Source organism: Sceloporus undulatus, chromosome 5 (assembly GCF_019175285.1).
Source record: "Sceloporus undulatus isolate JIND9_A2432 ecotype Alabama chromosome 5, SceUnd_v1.1, whole genome shotgun sequence".
Classification (NCBI taxonomy): Eukaryota; Metazoa; Chordata; class Lepidosauria; order Squamata; family Phrynosomatidae; genus Sceloporus; species Sceloporus undulatus.
The window spans coordinates 192,361,083-192,376,267 of record NC_056526.1 but is presented as its reverse complement, the minus strand read 5'-3'; the positions used below and the strand labels follow the sequence as shown (position 1 = coordinate 192,376,267).

Below are 15,185 nucleotides of genomic sequence, written 5' to 3'. Positions count from 1 at the left end.
GGTTTCTGGAATCCATCCACTGGAAACCTAATTTAATAAAGATAGAAGCCTACAAACGGGCCCAGGAGTGCATCCAAAAACAATCCAGACAGGAGAGATACGGGTGCGGCCGCCCTGAAGACTCGGCACTGTTGAACCGCCGTCTGTCCTGTGAGCTTTTCAAGGATTGTTTGAGGACATAAACAGATGTCTGTGGCCCCGGTCTGGCTCCTTGAAAGTTAGCAGTGCTCTGGAGGAACATTGACAGACCGGCCCCCTTCTCTCTCGCATCTTCGGCAAAGACAGTGTTCCCATCGTTCCCATTCTTGTGGCAAGTTGTGCATTGGATATTCTGGGGTGCATGCAGCCATTTCTCTGGTATTTGAACCCAAAATAAAGTGAGCAGCAAATGGGGTAAATAGCAGCTGGGGGATGAAGGGCTGCAGGACCTTTCGGCTGGAAGCTCGCACAGGGTCCCGGTTTGGCACCGCACCTCTGGAAGAGCTGAGGTTCCCTCCCAACTGCTTTATCTTCAAAGTCAGAAAGGTGATGTTAAGCACTGTTTTGCAAAAGTCTGGTTGTTCTGTCTTGAATGTGAAGGCGGTACTACTTCATGGATTTATGGATCAAGGAACAGAGCTAGAGAGAAAGGGGCTTAGCCAAGGTGGAATTGGAAGCTAGCATCCTGGTACCCAGCCATGTTCACTGTGCCAGATTTGGCTCCTCTGGACAAGCTGGAATGGAGCACCTTCACCACAGAAGCAGAAGCATTTGGGTTCTTTTTCAGCTGCTCCAGTGTGGAGCAAAAGGATCAACTGCAGCAAACGTGGCACTTGGGGAACATTTGAGGACAGAAGGTGCCAAAATGTGGCATTTGCACTAACAAACAGGGGCCCCCTAGAAGCATCCACTTGCTGGCTCTTTTGCATGTGACCTTAAGCTCCTTGGTCTGGAAAGGCAAGCACCATCCCATTGTAATTGAGGAGAGTCCGTCGGGCCATTTGAAGCCAGTTAGGACTGGCCAGTTAGCTTCCCTTCCTGGCCTCCCTCTCGGTTGCTGCAGTGAGCACACTAGAATAAAACTTGTCCATTATGGGCATCAACTCAAGTTCTTCTTCCTCCCCTACAAATGTGCAAGAATCCTTCAGGGAATGGGCATTTTGGATAGACCCAAGGGTATAGCTGGGGGGAGAAATGAAGGCATTGCTTTTCTATAAGAATTCCACATGCTCGCGCATGAGTGCACACACGCGCACACACACACAGAGAGCGCATGATTCTTACATTTCTCTCAGTGCAGTAACTTAACACTTCCGTTGAGAGTTTAGAAATAGCGTTTAGTCTTCCAAAGCAAAGAGGCAGGCAAAGCAACCAAGGGAAGGTAAATGCAGCAAAGAGAAGAGGACTAGCTGGGAAGAATTATCAGTGTCTCCTTCTTTGCAATGCTGCGGATTTCGGGATGGAAGGAAAATTTCATAGCAGGGCAGCATTTTCATTTGAACGTACTCTCTCCATCTCAAAAGAGATATTTACTTACTTTTTAATTTAAAAAAAAACCAACAGCAATACTTACAATGGGAAAATGGCCCAAAGACTCCCAATATGACTTCTCCCCAAACACCCCAGTGACCAAGAATCTACACTGCAGAGATAGAGCATCTCTTAATGAAGATCTGTGGTACTTGTGCAACTCTGTCTGGAGAAGAGAAGGTTAAGAGTTGATATGATAGCCCTGTTTAAATATTGGAAGGGGTGTCATATTGAGGAGGGAGCAAGCTTGTTTTCTGCTGCTCCAGAGAATAGGACTGGGAACCACTGACCTCAACACTATATTTCTATTGATGCAACCTAGAATTGCATTGGCTACAAGTGTGAAGGTCCCCCAAGACAGCCCCTGAGGGGACTGTATGTGGCCCAGGGGTGACTTGTATGCTGCCCAGCCCCATGTAAGCCAAGGCCACTCCGTCCCTTCTGTGATGGCATGCCCTTTCACCCCACAGTCCAGGATGCCTGGTGTCATCTCCTTCTCCAGCAAAGGCTCACAGCGTGTCTAGTGTGCAAGAGTCGAGGGGAGAAGGGATGATGGATGGCCTGTGTGTTTTACAGCCGCTGAGCCCTATCAATCTTGTGGGCCTGGCTGGGGGTCCCTTTCTCTCCCATGGTCTCCCTGGGGCTGCTTCCTTTCTTTCTGCCTTGCTGGCCTGACTGGTTGGCTGCAGTCCTCTCCTCCTCTTCCTCCTCTTCCTGTTCTTCCTCTCTCCTTCTTCATTCCTTCATTGACCCTTGCAAGAGGAGGAGGGTCCCTTTGCAAAGCCAGCAGCAAAGCAGCACTCGCACCAGAACTCTTTGACAATGCAAGGCGATTTATCTGTCACATAAATGTGGTTTTATTGGTTTTACTGTTTAAACTTTTCACCTCCGCAACTAAATCATCAGCAGCAGCAGCAGTGTTCTTGTTGGGGGTGAGAGTAGTCTTGTGCAAGGGAAGCCCCAGACTCCCACCCAACATGCAGCAGCTGTCTTCTGGGGTAGAGCCCAACTCCACCACCACCCTCCCCCCAAAATAAAAATATGCAAATACCATCCATTCTCCAAACTGGATAAGTTGAGCTGCACAGCTCCATATAAATCAGGCTTGACAGCTGCACACTCCAGAGCTAGGAAAAAGCAGCGGTTGGAAATTCAGCAGGACAGACAGCAAGAGCCACCAGTTCTGACCACTAGACTGCCCCAAATAAGGATCATAGACTCACAGAGCTGGAAGGGGACACAGGACCCATCTAATCCAGCCCTCTGTCCTGCAGGAACTCACGGCTAAAGTATTCCCAAAAGATGTCCATCCAAGCTCTGTCTAATGACTTGCAAGGTACAAGCATCTAATCCACTGTCTCACAGCTCTTAGAATATGCCCCCAAAGCCTGATTTCATAGAATCCTAGAGCTGGAAGGGTCTGCCATCAAGTCAACTTGCACTAATGGTGACCTTATGAATGAGAGGCTGCAAAGACCCCCTGGTCATTTAGGGGGGATCTGGGAGTGCTAGTACACCACAAGTTGAACATGACTCAACAGTGTGATGCAGCAGCTTAAACAGCCCATGCAGTTCTAGGCTGCATCAATAGAAATATAGTGTCTAGAACAAGGGAGGTAATAGGACCACTTTGCCCAACAGCCCTTATCGCCAGGAAGTTCTCCCTAATATTTAGGTGGGATCTCTTTTCCTGTAGCTTGAATCCATTGCTCTGTATCCTATTCTCTGGAGTTGCAGAAAACAAGCTTACTCCCTCCTCAATATGAATCCCTTCAAATATATAAATGTGGCTATCATACCCCTCTTGACCTCCTCTTCCCTAGGCTAAACCTACCCAGCTTCCTAGGTCTCTCCTAACAAGGCTTGGTGGCTTCCAGACCTTTCACCGTTTGGGTCACTCTCCTCTTATGGAAAAGGTAGAGTGAGGAGCCTCACCTGGAAGGAGCTACGAGCAGCAACTCACCCCTTAAATAGCTTTGTACTGTTTAGCATTTAATTTTTTAAGAAATATGTCTGTTTTCCAAAACCAGGATTGGCCTTGGGGCCACTTCTGTTTAGAAATAAAGGTTGTTGTAGTTGTTGTTGTTGTTGTTGTTGTTGTTGTCATCGTCGTCTTGTGATATGTCCGAAGTGTGACAGCCTCAGCTTGTTCAGTTTGGCTCATAGGGACATTTCAAACCTCATTTGCTCTTCTAACTATTTGTTTTGTCTTTTTTGACGATGCCTATTATCTTATTATGTCTCTTATAACCATGTTTTGAACAATTTAATTTCTTTTGATAATAACATTATATTTTAATTGCGGTGAGGTTGGGGTTCTTCTTTAGGGATGCTGATTTTATCTTTATTGGTTTTAAATTTTGGAAGAGTCTTGACTCACAGGTTTGGGAAGTGGGGAGGGACACACACACACACATTCACACAAACACACAAATAAACATGTGTCTATGCATGCTCTGCACATGTTCATTTGTGTGAATGTGTGTGTGCCGTCCACTGCCACTTTCCAGCCCTAGGATTCAAGGATGCTTAATAAAATAGAAGTAATGAGGCTGGTATATCAAATTGCTATAGGCTTGTCAGTGGCTCCATGGTAGTGCCATGGGGCAACTGGGCAAGCTGGGCATTGAACCAGATCCAAAGGTTGCACCCCACCCTTGGGCAGGCGACACTGCATCTCAAACGATGACCCTTCTGTGTTCTTTGTGGCTATAACTGAACCTCTCTCCCTTTTCCCCCTTTCTCTTTTCCAGCTCTTGGATCTGTTCCTCCAGTGGGACTGGTCGACATACCTAGCTGACTATGGGCAACCAACCTGCAAATACCTTCGCGTGAACCCGACGACGGCCCTGATCTTGCTGGAGAAGTGAGTGCACGGCATTCTTTCCATGGTTCCTGTGCTTGCTTTGACAAGCAGAGAGCTTCTCCCCACTGTGCCTAAGCCCCCTCCCCAATCATTCTTTGCCTGGGCTGCCTGGGCTGTGCTTTTTGGAGGCTGGAGGAGTTCGACCATCACTTGCTGCTCAGCTGTTGCATGCCTTCTGCCCCATGGAGTTGAGCCTTTCTCACTATGTCTGTAGTTTCTTCGTCTGTGTGTGTCTGTGCGGTGTGTTATTGTGTGCATTGCACTGCTACAGGTTGCTTCTGCTTGCTGCCAGTCCTTCTCAGTATCTACAGAGGGAGGCTTTATTGAAGTGAACATGACCAGCCCACATGTGTGTAAATCGATGGGTTGTCGTTGTGTGCCTTCAAGTCACTTCTGACTTGATGACCCTAAGGCAACCTGATCATGGGGTTTTCTTGTCAGAGGGGCTTTGTCCTTGCCTTCATCTGAGGTTGAGAGAATGCGAGTTGTCCAAGGTCCCCTAGTAGGTTTACATGGCCCAGCATGGGTTTGAACCCTGATCTCTGGAGGCCCTAGTCCAGCGCTCAAACCACTACACCACACAGTCTCTCAAATGGTAGGCTCACATCTACAAAAGCTCATGCTACCAAATTCTCTTTTCTAGTTAGTCTCAAAGGAGCTGCGTGATACCTTTGCAGACTGTATTTCCAAATCCTCAACTGAAGTACCTGCACAGCTACAGATTTGGAGAATGAAGAGGCATTTCTTTAGGTGGGGGCAGACTTTTTAGTTTTCTCCATTTTAGAACCTGGGGTTGGGGAAGAAAATCATGCCACTTTTCTGGAGGGATTTCAGTTATCCTTGGATGAAAGCTATGGGTGCTGGGCATCTCCAGCTGCAATGGGAATGTTTGTCTCCATCTCTGACAAGAAGAGAAATCCTAGCTCTTGGAGAAAACTGATTGGCAGGAGGCTCCGAATGGGCAAAAGAAAGGATTTCAATGTATAGAATGTGTTGTTGGGATCAGGGCAAGCAACTTAAACAATCTTTAAAGGGTAAGGGAGGAAATTAACATAAAATCAGAGAAGAGCAAAGACAGTTTGTCAGTTGCTGTGAGATGGTTCACCACATATTTTGCATTTGGGGATGTTTTGCAAAAATAAATAAATAAAAATAAATGCTCATAATGTGAAGTCGAAGATGCCAGATGCCACAGATGCTGCTGGCGAAACGTCAGGAAGAAAATCTTCTAGAACATGGCCACACAGAGCCCGAAAAACCCACAAAAAACCATAAATGTTCATAAGTCTTACATTTGGCTCAAAAAACACACTGTTCTCTGTGCAAAAACATTGTTTTCCCTCTGGTGAGTGATGCATTTTTCACAAATGCATTTTTCATATGAAGAAATGAAAGAAAAGATCATGCCACAAAAAAAGTGCAGTTTTTAGCGTCTGTGTTGCTTATGGATAGCTGTGCTTACCAGCCACTGCTGTCATTATTTCCTGCTTTGTGCAAAATGACTTCAGCTTTTACCCAAGGATACCCCCAACTCTGCCCACCCTGCTCCCCTCCTTTGCAGCTCCAGCTGGGCTTCAAGTGGCATGGCGCTTGCTCTTCGATTTCTCCTTCCTTCCTTCCTTCCTCTTCCTCTTCCTCCCCAAGACCAGAATGGCTTGCAAGGTCTCTGCTGCATTGGCACTGTGGATCTGACTTCCTGACTTCCCCAGCCACTGCTTAACCTGTTGTTTTGGTTTATCTCTCTTTTCTCTTCTCACCTTTTCCTTGCCAGGATTTTGCGAGAGTAAGTATCTGGCTGGTTTGGGGCTTCCTTGGTTCTCTGTGCCACAAACCCCCCGTATTCTGTGGTTCCTGGTGCCATGTCCATCCTCCCGGAAGCAGCCTCCTCCTGTCCCTTTAGCATCTGTGGAGTTAATCCCATGGGAGGGATTTCTCTTAATTTTGAATGAAAAGAAAGTGGGGCCAGAACGCATTCACATAAAGTTGCTAGTTCAACAAATTTACGTGAATGCGAATTACGTTCGAACTGACTCCCCATTGCCCGAAAATAGCTTGCCATTGCCCAAAATTGTGTGTGGTAGTCTTATCACACAATAACGTTAAAACCCATGATTGTGTTTGGATTGCCATTGGATTACACTTCCAATTTCCCTTGTCTGATAATGTCCTCTGACCTGATAATGGCTGCTGGAGCAGAGCTGTTCTCCCAGGGTTGCTTTTCTCATTTAGAGGGAAGCTTCAGCAACCCCCCCCCCCAAAAAAAAAGCCCTGGGGCAGAAGGATGCTAAGCATTTTGGCTGAGGGCTTTGGCCATTATCTTCCTCTTACCTGTGCTCCTATTTCATAGCATAATAGCCCCACTGGGCTCCAGCATCCATCAAGAGCCTTTCAGTCAGACTTTCAAACAGATCGGAGGCTCAGTGATTTATTCCTGATGTGACGGTGCGCCACAGCAACGGAGACTGCGTCTCACATCACTTTTCACTACTCTTGGGTTTTAAAACAGACATGGTTGGCTGGCAGGCATTTCCCCCCAAGTTTTGTGAAAACTCCTCTATATTTAAAAAAAATCCTTTGAAGGGGGAAACATATTTCTCTCTCCAGCTTCAAAATTCCCAGAAACTCTTCATCTCTGTTTCTAAGGGCAGGTGTTCACCATCAGGGATCTCCAGGGCAGAGAGCGGCTGCCTCCTTTGCAAGGCATAAAGACTTTGCACCAGTTGTTTTTGTAATGCCAAAACCCGTCTGATTCCTGGCCTCTTGGCTTTCTGTGTGACAGGATTTCCAAGTGCAATGTGGCACATTTGCCATTTTGTGCAGAAAATTGAAGGGCAGGCCTAGGAAGATGGTTCAGGGAGAGATTTGCAAAGACGGTGCTCTGGTCCTTCTTAGGAGAAAGGGTCCATCTCTTTCCCACCCATGGACAGCAATGCGTGTCCTGCTTTGGTGCTCAGCAGTCAGAAACGAAAGAATTTCATATTGTCTGGGCTTCTTTATTACTGGAGGAAGTTAAAACTTTTCAGCAGAGCCTTGGGAAATGCAGTTTAGGCACCCAAAGAAAAGGATATGGAAACCTAAGTACCCTCAAGGCCCCAGATCCAGTCTGATCTTGGAAGCTCATCAGGGTCATGCTCTGGTTGGCATTTGGATGGGATGAGAATGCATCCCAGACACTGAGAAAAGGACTGGCAACACCACCTCAGAGTCCTTCTTGCCGTAGAAAATCCACTGAAATGTATGGGGTGGCCATAAGTACACAGGCAACTTGAAGGCACATATACATGCATGCAGACCCTTGCTACATATGGATCATGCCCACATCACTTTTCCAGTATTTGAACCATGCCCTCTTGAAGGTTCTTGGTTGCCAGTCCTCAACACATGCCTTTCCTAAGGGTTGCATCAGTAGAAGTAAGAAAGTGAACTAGAGAGGAGGACAAGATACCACAAAATGTAGTACATTCAAGACAAATGTAGGGCATAACCCAATAAAAGTGAAAAACGCTCATAGAAATATAAATTCATGCTTCTTAGTCATGCTCCCAATGGAGGACATTTTGGAATTCCTCCTGGACAGAACATTGAAACGCAGGACATGTCTGGGAAAAGGAGGACCATGGTCACCCTGTCCCAACAGTCCTGGGCCTTCATGCAAAGGAAGCTTTCTGAGCAGAATGGCTTTGTGTGTGAGGGTGTGTGTTTGTGCATGCAGATGTTCCTCTGGCTTGACCCCCTTCTTCTCAATCCGTGCAGGATGAAAGACACCAGCCGCAAGAACAACGTCTTTGCGCAGTTCCGGAAGAATGAGAGGGACAAGCAGAAGCTGATAGAGACTGTGGCGAAGCAGCTGCGTGGCCTCATTAACAGCCACCACTCTTGAGGGGACGGTGGTCCAGGCGGTTGCCCAGGTCGGGGTTTGGGACGGTGTCCGGGGGTCTGCGCCCTGCAGGGAGAGGAAGCTGCATTTGGCATGCGGAGTCTGCTGCTGCTCTGTGGAGGAATGGGATCTCACTGCCTGGACGCCTTTGACACCCTTGATGGCAGGCACATCTTCTGTTTTCTGCAGCTACCTCCTGCTTCTGGGGGCTTGGAGCCGCTTTGTAAAGGCCATGATGGAAGCCCCTTCTGGAAGACAAACACCAGGGACATGGGTTGGGTTTTGTAAACAGTGCCATTGTGTTAAAAAAAAAGGCGGTTGCCACGTCAGAGGTACACCCAGGTTTCTTCCAGATGCCCCTTGGCAAGGATGTGTTTTATTTGGTTATGCATGGTAGTCACGTGCTTTATGAGGCTGGAGGGGATCCTTTTAGAATGCATTCCTCCCCCAAGGGGGCCTTTTCATTCTGTTTTTGTGCTGGGGTGGCCTTTGTCCCATGGTGAAGACACCAGTGTTTGGATTTCCAGGTGGCACAGCTGGTCACGCAGGTGATCCAGTGGTACCTTGCTCCATGAAGCGGTTCCAGGGACCTGGTGCTGAACCTTGGGTATTCAAATAGTCCTTTTGCCTCATGCTGGAGACCCTCTCTGTGGGGATGGTGCTTCTTTGGGTCTGCTGTTCTCCTGTTTGAAAGGGAAAGTCTCCGTCCCCGTGAAACCCTGGCTATTTGTATATTTAGTTTTCCAGTTGTCCAGTATTCCATGCCTATAGTGAGTGTGAAGAAAGGGGCCTTGAGATCTCTGGGTTTTATGCACCAAGTGGTGCAGCTGAGAGTCGTAGAAGCAGCAAGGGAGGGTCTTGGGATCTTGGGGGCTTTGGAGGGCCAAGCGCTCCAGAGCCAATTTGCAGCAGGAAAAGGAGTTGGGAATTTTTTCTTTTTCTTTTAAAGTGGGGAGAGAAGACCTTCTCTCCTTTCTCCTTTTGTGCTACCCTCCCTCTTTGCTGTCTGGTATTAAAGGGAATGAATTCAAGGCCTTTGGAAGAACCCACCAAAGTGGTTCTGCATTGCCTTCTGTTTTTGCACTGTGTTTTCTTTGGGCTCTGACTTGTAGTTCAGAGTTTTTTCTTTTTTAAAAACTTGTTTTGAGGACCTGTTTTGTGTTTCTGAGCCTTCCCCAGAAGTACCAGGTGGGTGTCCCTGCAGACGCCAGGGTTGTGGGGTTGCCGCAATGCCAAAACCTCTTGCACAGGGGGCCTTGCGCATCCCTCCACTGGACCTCAGTTACCGCCCTGACATCCTTCTTTGGAGCAAGCTGCTTATTTTAGACGGTATTTCTCCGTGGTGTGTTTCAGTCGTCGTCTTCTTTTTAAAGGGTTTATCAGCCTCTGAATAGCAGTGGCTCTCTTTGTAAGCGATCTGCTTTCAAACCATCTCCCCCTCTTCATTCTTTTCAGGGTTATAAAAGGATCATAAGGGGAGGGCTTTGTTTAATGTTTGTAGGAACTGTATAAGAATCTTCCTTTTCTTAAAAACAAAAAAGTTTCTAAATAGGAGTTTTTGAAGAAGGGACTAGTTCACGCTGAGGGACAAGAGACCCACTGGATTGCTTGGGGCATCTCTTTCGGTTCACGTTTTCCCTTTAGGTGTAGGTCCATATCCCCTCCCAGTAAGAAAGTGTAGACGTCATGTTTTGGGGGACTGTGATAAATCAGCAAAAGACTCCCAGAAAGTGGAAGAGCTCTTGTATTTCTTCCACATTGAGCCTCCTGTCCCCCAAATTCTCAATGTACTGCACCCACCTGCCTTCCATTTCTTGAGGAAAAGATGGTGGGAGGTTTGAGGCTGCCGTTCTTCTGGAGCATTAGGGAAATGCCAACCAAGGCTAATGGTGCAGGTGGCCCCAGTGGCATCGGGAGATGTCCTTCATGGCCAGCTTGGGGGGGACAGGGAGAAAATTGTGTGATGGTGCAAAGAGGAGGGCTGGATGGGGCCAGTCCCACTTGTAGGAATATGTGAGTGCCACTTGTTTGTTGTTTGGGAGGGAAACCCACCTTTTGCTTTTTAAAAAAATTCATTCTAAAAATATCAGAAGTCCTCCGGGATCCCAAAGGTGGTCTTGTGTCCCCTGGGATGCCCAGTGAGTCCAAGGTTGCCAAGGTGGGTGACACAATTCCTTTGAAAAGGGAAGGTTGCCAAAAGCCACCCCTCAGCAGGTCGAGCTTTGCATATCTGCCTGGAAATGGAAAACATGGAATTGTCTGAGACCAAGCAGAGGGAAGGGAAGGGAGATAGCTGCCAACTTCCCTCCCCAAGAAATCCCTCAATGATTTAGGGTCGCACGACCCTTCTAGCTCAACACCGTTTTGCCTTTCTTGTGCTCTTTGATCACTGGGGATAGCTGAAGGATGGCCACCTCTCCTCCCTGGTATTGGGGGGCATTGATCTGTCCTAGGCCATTCCCCCGGACTGTGAGAGTGGCAGTAAGGTGGGCACTCTTAACACCAACAATATCACTGCCAAGATGCAAGGTGCAAGAGATACCAAGGCCAGTCTGATGTTGCTGAGCTGGATGATGTTTCCTTGCCTTTGATGGTATTGGTCCCACGGCCAAATTAAGTTGCTGTGAACCAGTCCAGACCTCTTTGGGCACCATTCCCATAGCTGTTCCATGGCTTACTCAATGCACAAGAATGAGAGAGAGTGAAGCAATGCCATCTTGGTGAGAGCTGAAGCTGTTGGTGTGCATCTGCTCCCCAATTAGTAACCCATTATCCATTCTCTCACATGGTCTCTTTGGGGCATCTGCTTTCCATGGGGCAGTCAGATTCCTTTCAGGCCACCCTGGAGAGCCCAAGAAGCAGACCAAAGCAAATGCAACCTTAAGAAGCCTCTCATCCCTGGAGGGGCTGTAAGCAAGCCTTTCCAAGGGTTGTTTCCATCTTGGGTGGAATCATGGAGATGGGGGACACCTCCCAGCATCCATGGCTACCTTTCAGGGGATTCTGGGATGCCCTGCTCCCTGTGCCGCTGGGATAGGTTTGTGGGCACCAATGCTCCAGAGTGCAAAAAGGGCAGAGTTGCAGGAAGGAGGGTGCAGTTGTGGATGCTGTGCATGCCACATATTGACACCTTCCTTTTCATGGAAGCCTGGTCCCTTGCCTTTAAGGCTTGCTGGATGAGGGACTTGAACCCGTTGCCCACTGACACTGTCCCATCAACTCAGGCACCAAGGAAAGTTCCTTTTTAGGGGGTTGAGAGGGAACAGTTGTTTAGCCGCAAAGCCTTCCCAGTTTCCAAGGTGGCTGCGTCTAAGTGCAGTCCATGGTTTCTGCAGGTGGCTGTTCCTTTCAGTCCACCCAGCAGCAAAATAAAGGCGAAGTTCTCACACAAAACATTGCAAACAGTTGCGATGACACTGTGTTGAAAGAGGAACCCAGCAGAACCGCCAGCCTTGAGGTGTGGTGCTGTGTCTCCTCAAAGCAGCCAAAACAAACCCCTTTTGGCCCCAATCCATGGCCAGGGCTGGCTGGCACCTGCAAAACCTCCGGAGCCAACGCCTCGGTCCGCCTTCAGCGATCCGGGGAATTCAGTCTGGGAGTGTCTGATTTCAGGAGGGTCAGGCTCCAAACCACTCGTCGCATAAAAGGGGATGAAAAGTGGAATTTCGGCGCTCTGTTCCTAATTAAGATTTTGTTCTAAGTAATGCAGAACCATCCCTTCAAAAGGAAATTAATCAGCAGAAAATGTGTGCGTGTGCGTGTGTGTGTGTGTGCTCATTGTATTTCTTTAGAAAACTAAAGTCACTTAATAGTTTTTAAAATCCCCTTTAATGTCCATGAATTGTGTGTGTCCTCTGCAGCGGATGGTGTTACAGTATTCTCTCTCTCTTTCTTTGCATACGTGTCAGCAGCCACATACCATTGTTAATGGGAATTCAGTTTAGCAATATGGGGAAGCCTCCCACCCTAAATGCCTGGGCATTTATTTCGAGGAGATGGTAGGAGAAGTGCCAATGGACCCATGTGCCATTGGGTGCTTGCGTCCCTAAGGTTTTCTGTGTCTTTTGGGTCGCATCTGCACAATAATCTCAGTCCAGCCTCCTAATCTTGCTCCTTTGCTGGCTAATGGAAGCCCATCTTGGACTGCCTTTTGCAAAGATGGGAAAGGGCAGCCCTGGGGATGGCTGGCGGCCATTTTCCCGGACGTAACCCCTTCCAGCGGGTCAGAAGGGAGCTCCTCTCGAGAAAAACCCACAAGCGCTTGCGTCCCGTCGGTCCCAAGTCATGGCACTTCTTCCATCCTGCTTTCCAACCATAAGTGAGAAAGATGGACTCTCTCTGTTTCAATGATATTTTTGTGTTGGTTCTTTTCGCTTTTTAAAAATCTTTTATATGTTTGTTTTTTAAAAAAAAAGCAAGTTTATTTTTCTTCAGAAAAACAACTTCAACTGCTTCGTCCTACTTTTCCTCCTCCTCCCTCACTTTTTCTCTTTCTCCTGCTCTTCGTTCTCTTCTTCTTCCCTTTCTTTTCTTCTTCCTTGTGTTTTCCTTCTTCATCCTTTGATTCCTCTTCCTCATCCATCCTTCTCTTTCTTCTATATTTTAATCGTGATCATTCTCTGTGGTTGTGCTAAAAATTGTAGATCAGAATGTGAAGTTGGCACTTTGGTACCATCCTAAGAGCAGAGGGCAGCATTGGCAGCTGGTTATTGAAATCTGCCCAACAATTTGCCCTCTCACATAAAACACTTTTCACTTAGATGAGAGGTTGATATGCCCAGGAGCACTTGGCCTTTCTGCTGTTGGTAAAGCCAGCTAGAGTATGGCCATTGAGTCAATGGGATTTGCCATTCCCCAGTTCATTCTTTGGGTCTGCTTGAAATGGAGGTACCATTCAGATCCAGGGCCCTGTTGCAAAAGTGCACCCTTCCTTTTGGTTGCTGGACCCATCTGCTCCTCTCACACTGTAGAATTGTGGCCCTTGAAGTCGCGGCAAAACAACCCAGGAGATGCCATCTTCAGAGACTTCCAGTTGGGTAATGGCAGCAGCTGTAATGCACCCCAAAGCTGGAAACCCTTTTGAAAACTGGGGTGCTTCAAGGGTGCTGGAAGCATTGAGGAGACCAAGGGGCTACCCCAAAAGTGCCAGAAAAGTCCCAAAACTGCAAGGAAAGTGGAGCAGACTCTGACCTTTGGGGCCTCCTGTTCCCATCCTTCATGCGGGACAGAGGCACTCCAAAAATGCTTCTGCTTCATTGGCATCTTTTTGGCTCAAACCACAAGCAAACCCAGCACCGAAACATCTCAGTACTCTTGTTTATCAATTGCTCGTATACATATTTATATATATATATATATATACACACATGCACGCACATATACACACTCATAAGCAACATATATATAGGTAGTTCCTTTCTGGGTATTTTTTGGTTATTTTTTATTTTGGAGGGAGTACTTTTGTAAAGTAATGTGTTTAATAAAAAGGGTGGTGGTTGTTGTTATTATTTGCACAAGTCATTGCACAAAAAAAGAGGGAACGGATTCATAGGGCATTTTGAGTTTCAATGGTGGTCAAGGGATCTTTTTCTTGTCGCTGGCAAACGGGGGCTGCATGGGTTGACCGGTTGACCCACGTTTCGGTATTTGCATGTTGATTTGAACTGTGTGTTTATTCTCCTGCCATAACTTTTATTAAAACAGTGTCATGGGACTCTGTGAATTCGGCTGGTTTTGTTTCTGCATCCCTTTTTAAAAATATTGGTGATGGCAAAGTGGAGACCCTTCTTCCCTCTGTTCCCCTTCTTCATCCTCGGTGGCAATGGGACAGAGAACCCACTCTGAGGTTTAGGCCAGATTTATGGGAACTGTCTAAAGGCACCAAGCCCTGTCTCCAAAATAAGTCCAGCCCTCTGGACAGCTCCATCAAAGTTTGGATGGAACGCAGAAAGGGATTCACCATCCTGTAGACAAGAAAGCTGCCATGGCACTGATCTCTGTCTCTCTCTGTGTGTCATTTATATCCTGACTTTCTCTCAGTGTGGGACCTGCTGCCATTTTACCTTTTCCAATGCCTCAGTCCTGGATCTGTGCCGACAGCGCAGTCTATTAAAACCAGAAGAAAAGGGATTGAAAACCCAAGGGAACATTTAAAGGGGGGGGGGGGTTCTCCACCTCTTCCTTCTTTTCCTTCCTCTTCATCCTCTCACTTCTTTTCTGCTTCTCTGTCTTCCACACCTTTTTCTTCCTCGTCTTCCCCCTCCTCCTTTTGTGCTTCCTCTTCTTATTCTCCCCTTCTCTTCTTTTTCTTCCTCTTGAGGTCGTTTCTGACTTATGGCGACCCTATTACAGGATTGCCTTGGCATGTTTCTTCAGAGGGGTGTTTGCCATTGCCATCCTCCGAGACTGAGAGTGTGTGACTTCTCCAAAGTCACCTACCGGGCTGGGCTTTGAACCCTGGTCTCCAGAGTCACAGTGCAATGCTTAAACCACTTAATGACAATGCAGTGGTGGTGATGCCTCCCCAATAGATGTGGGAACTTGACCAGTTCCTTAACGCAGTCTAAAACCTGCAGCCCCTGACAAGGTTGGACGCTGGTTTCTGGGAATGGGCCTCAGTCCAAGAGTCTGGCCACCCGGCCGCCGTGTCCGAAAGAGTCACTCCCCCCAACTTTCTTTCAGTCTGACCCCCCTTTTGCCAACACTTTGCTCTCCGCGGACTCCCTCCTTTTGACACACTCTCCATCTTCTCATCCCTTCCTGAGGAGCCCCATTTATTAGGCCGCCCCTAACCGAATGATGCTGTGCGGGTGCCATCCATCAGGAGGATGAGTCCATCCATTTTCCTGCTGGGCCAAATGCAATTAGGGCCCGGGAGCCGTAAATCACCTCCACCTTTCCGGACGGCTGTCTGTCTTGCCAGAGGAGCTGGTG

At 47.7% G+C, this 15,185-nt stretch overlaps 1 protein-coding gene across 1 annotated transcript in view; it reads left to right on the top strand.

The window, feature by feature from the left end:
* Positions 1-13,959, top strand: part of EXOC6B (exocyst complex component 6B) — a 259,373-nt gene extending 245,414 nt beyond the window's left edge. The window contains 3 exon segments of the mRNA XM_042470120.1: positions 4,263-4,375; positions 6,147-6,158; positions 8,129-13,959. Of these exon segments, the coding sequence (XP_042326054.1) occupies positions 4,263-4,375; positions 6,147-6,158; positions 8,129-8,255 (252 nt within the window). The 3' untranslated portion in view covers positions 8,256-13,959.
* The last annotated feature ends 1,226 nt before the right edge of the window (positions 13,960-15,185 follow it).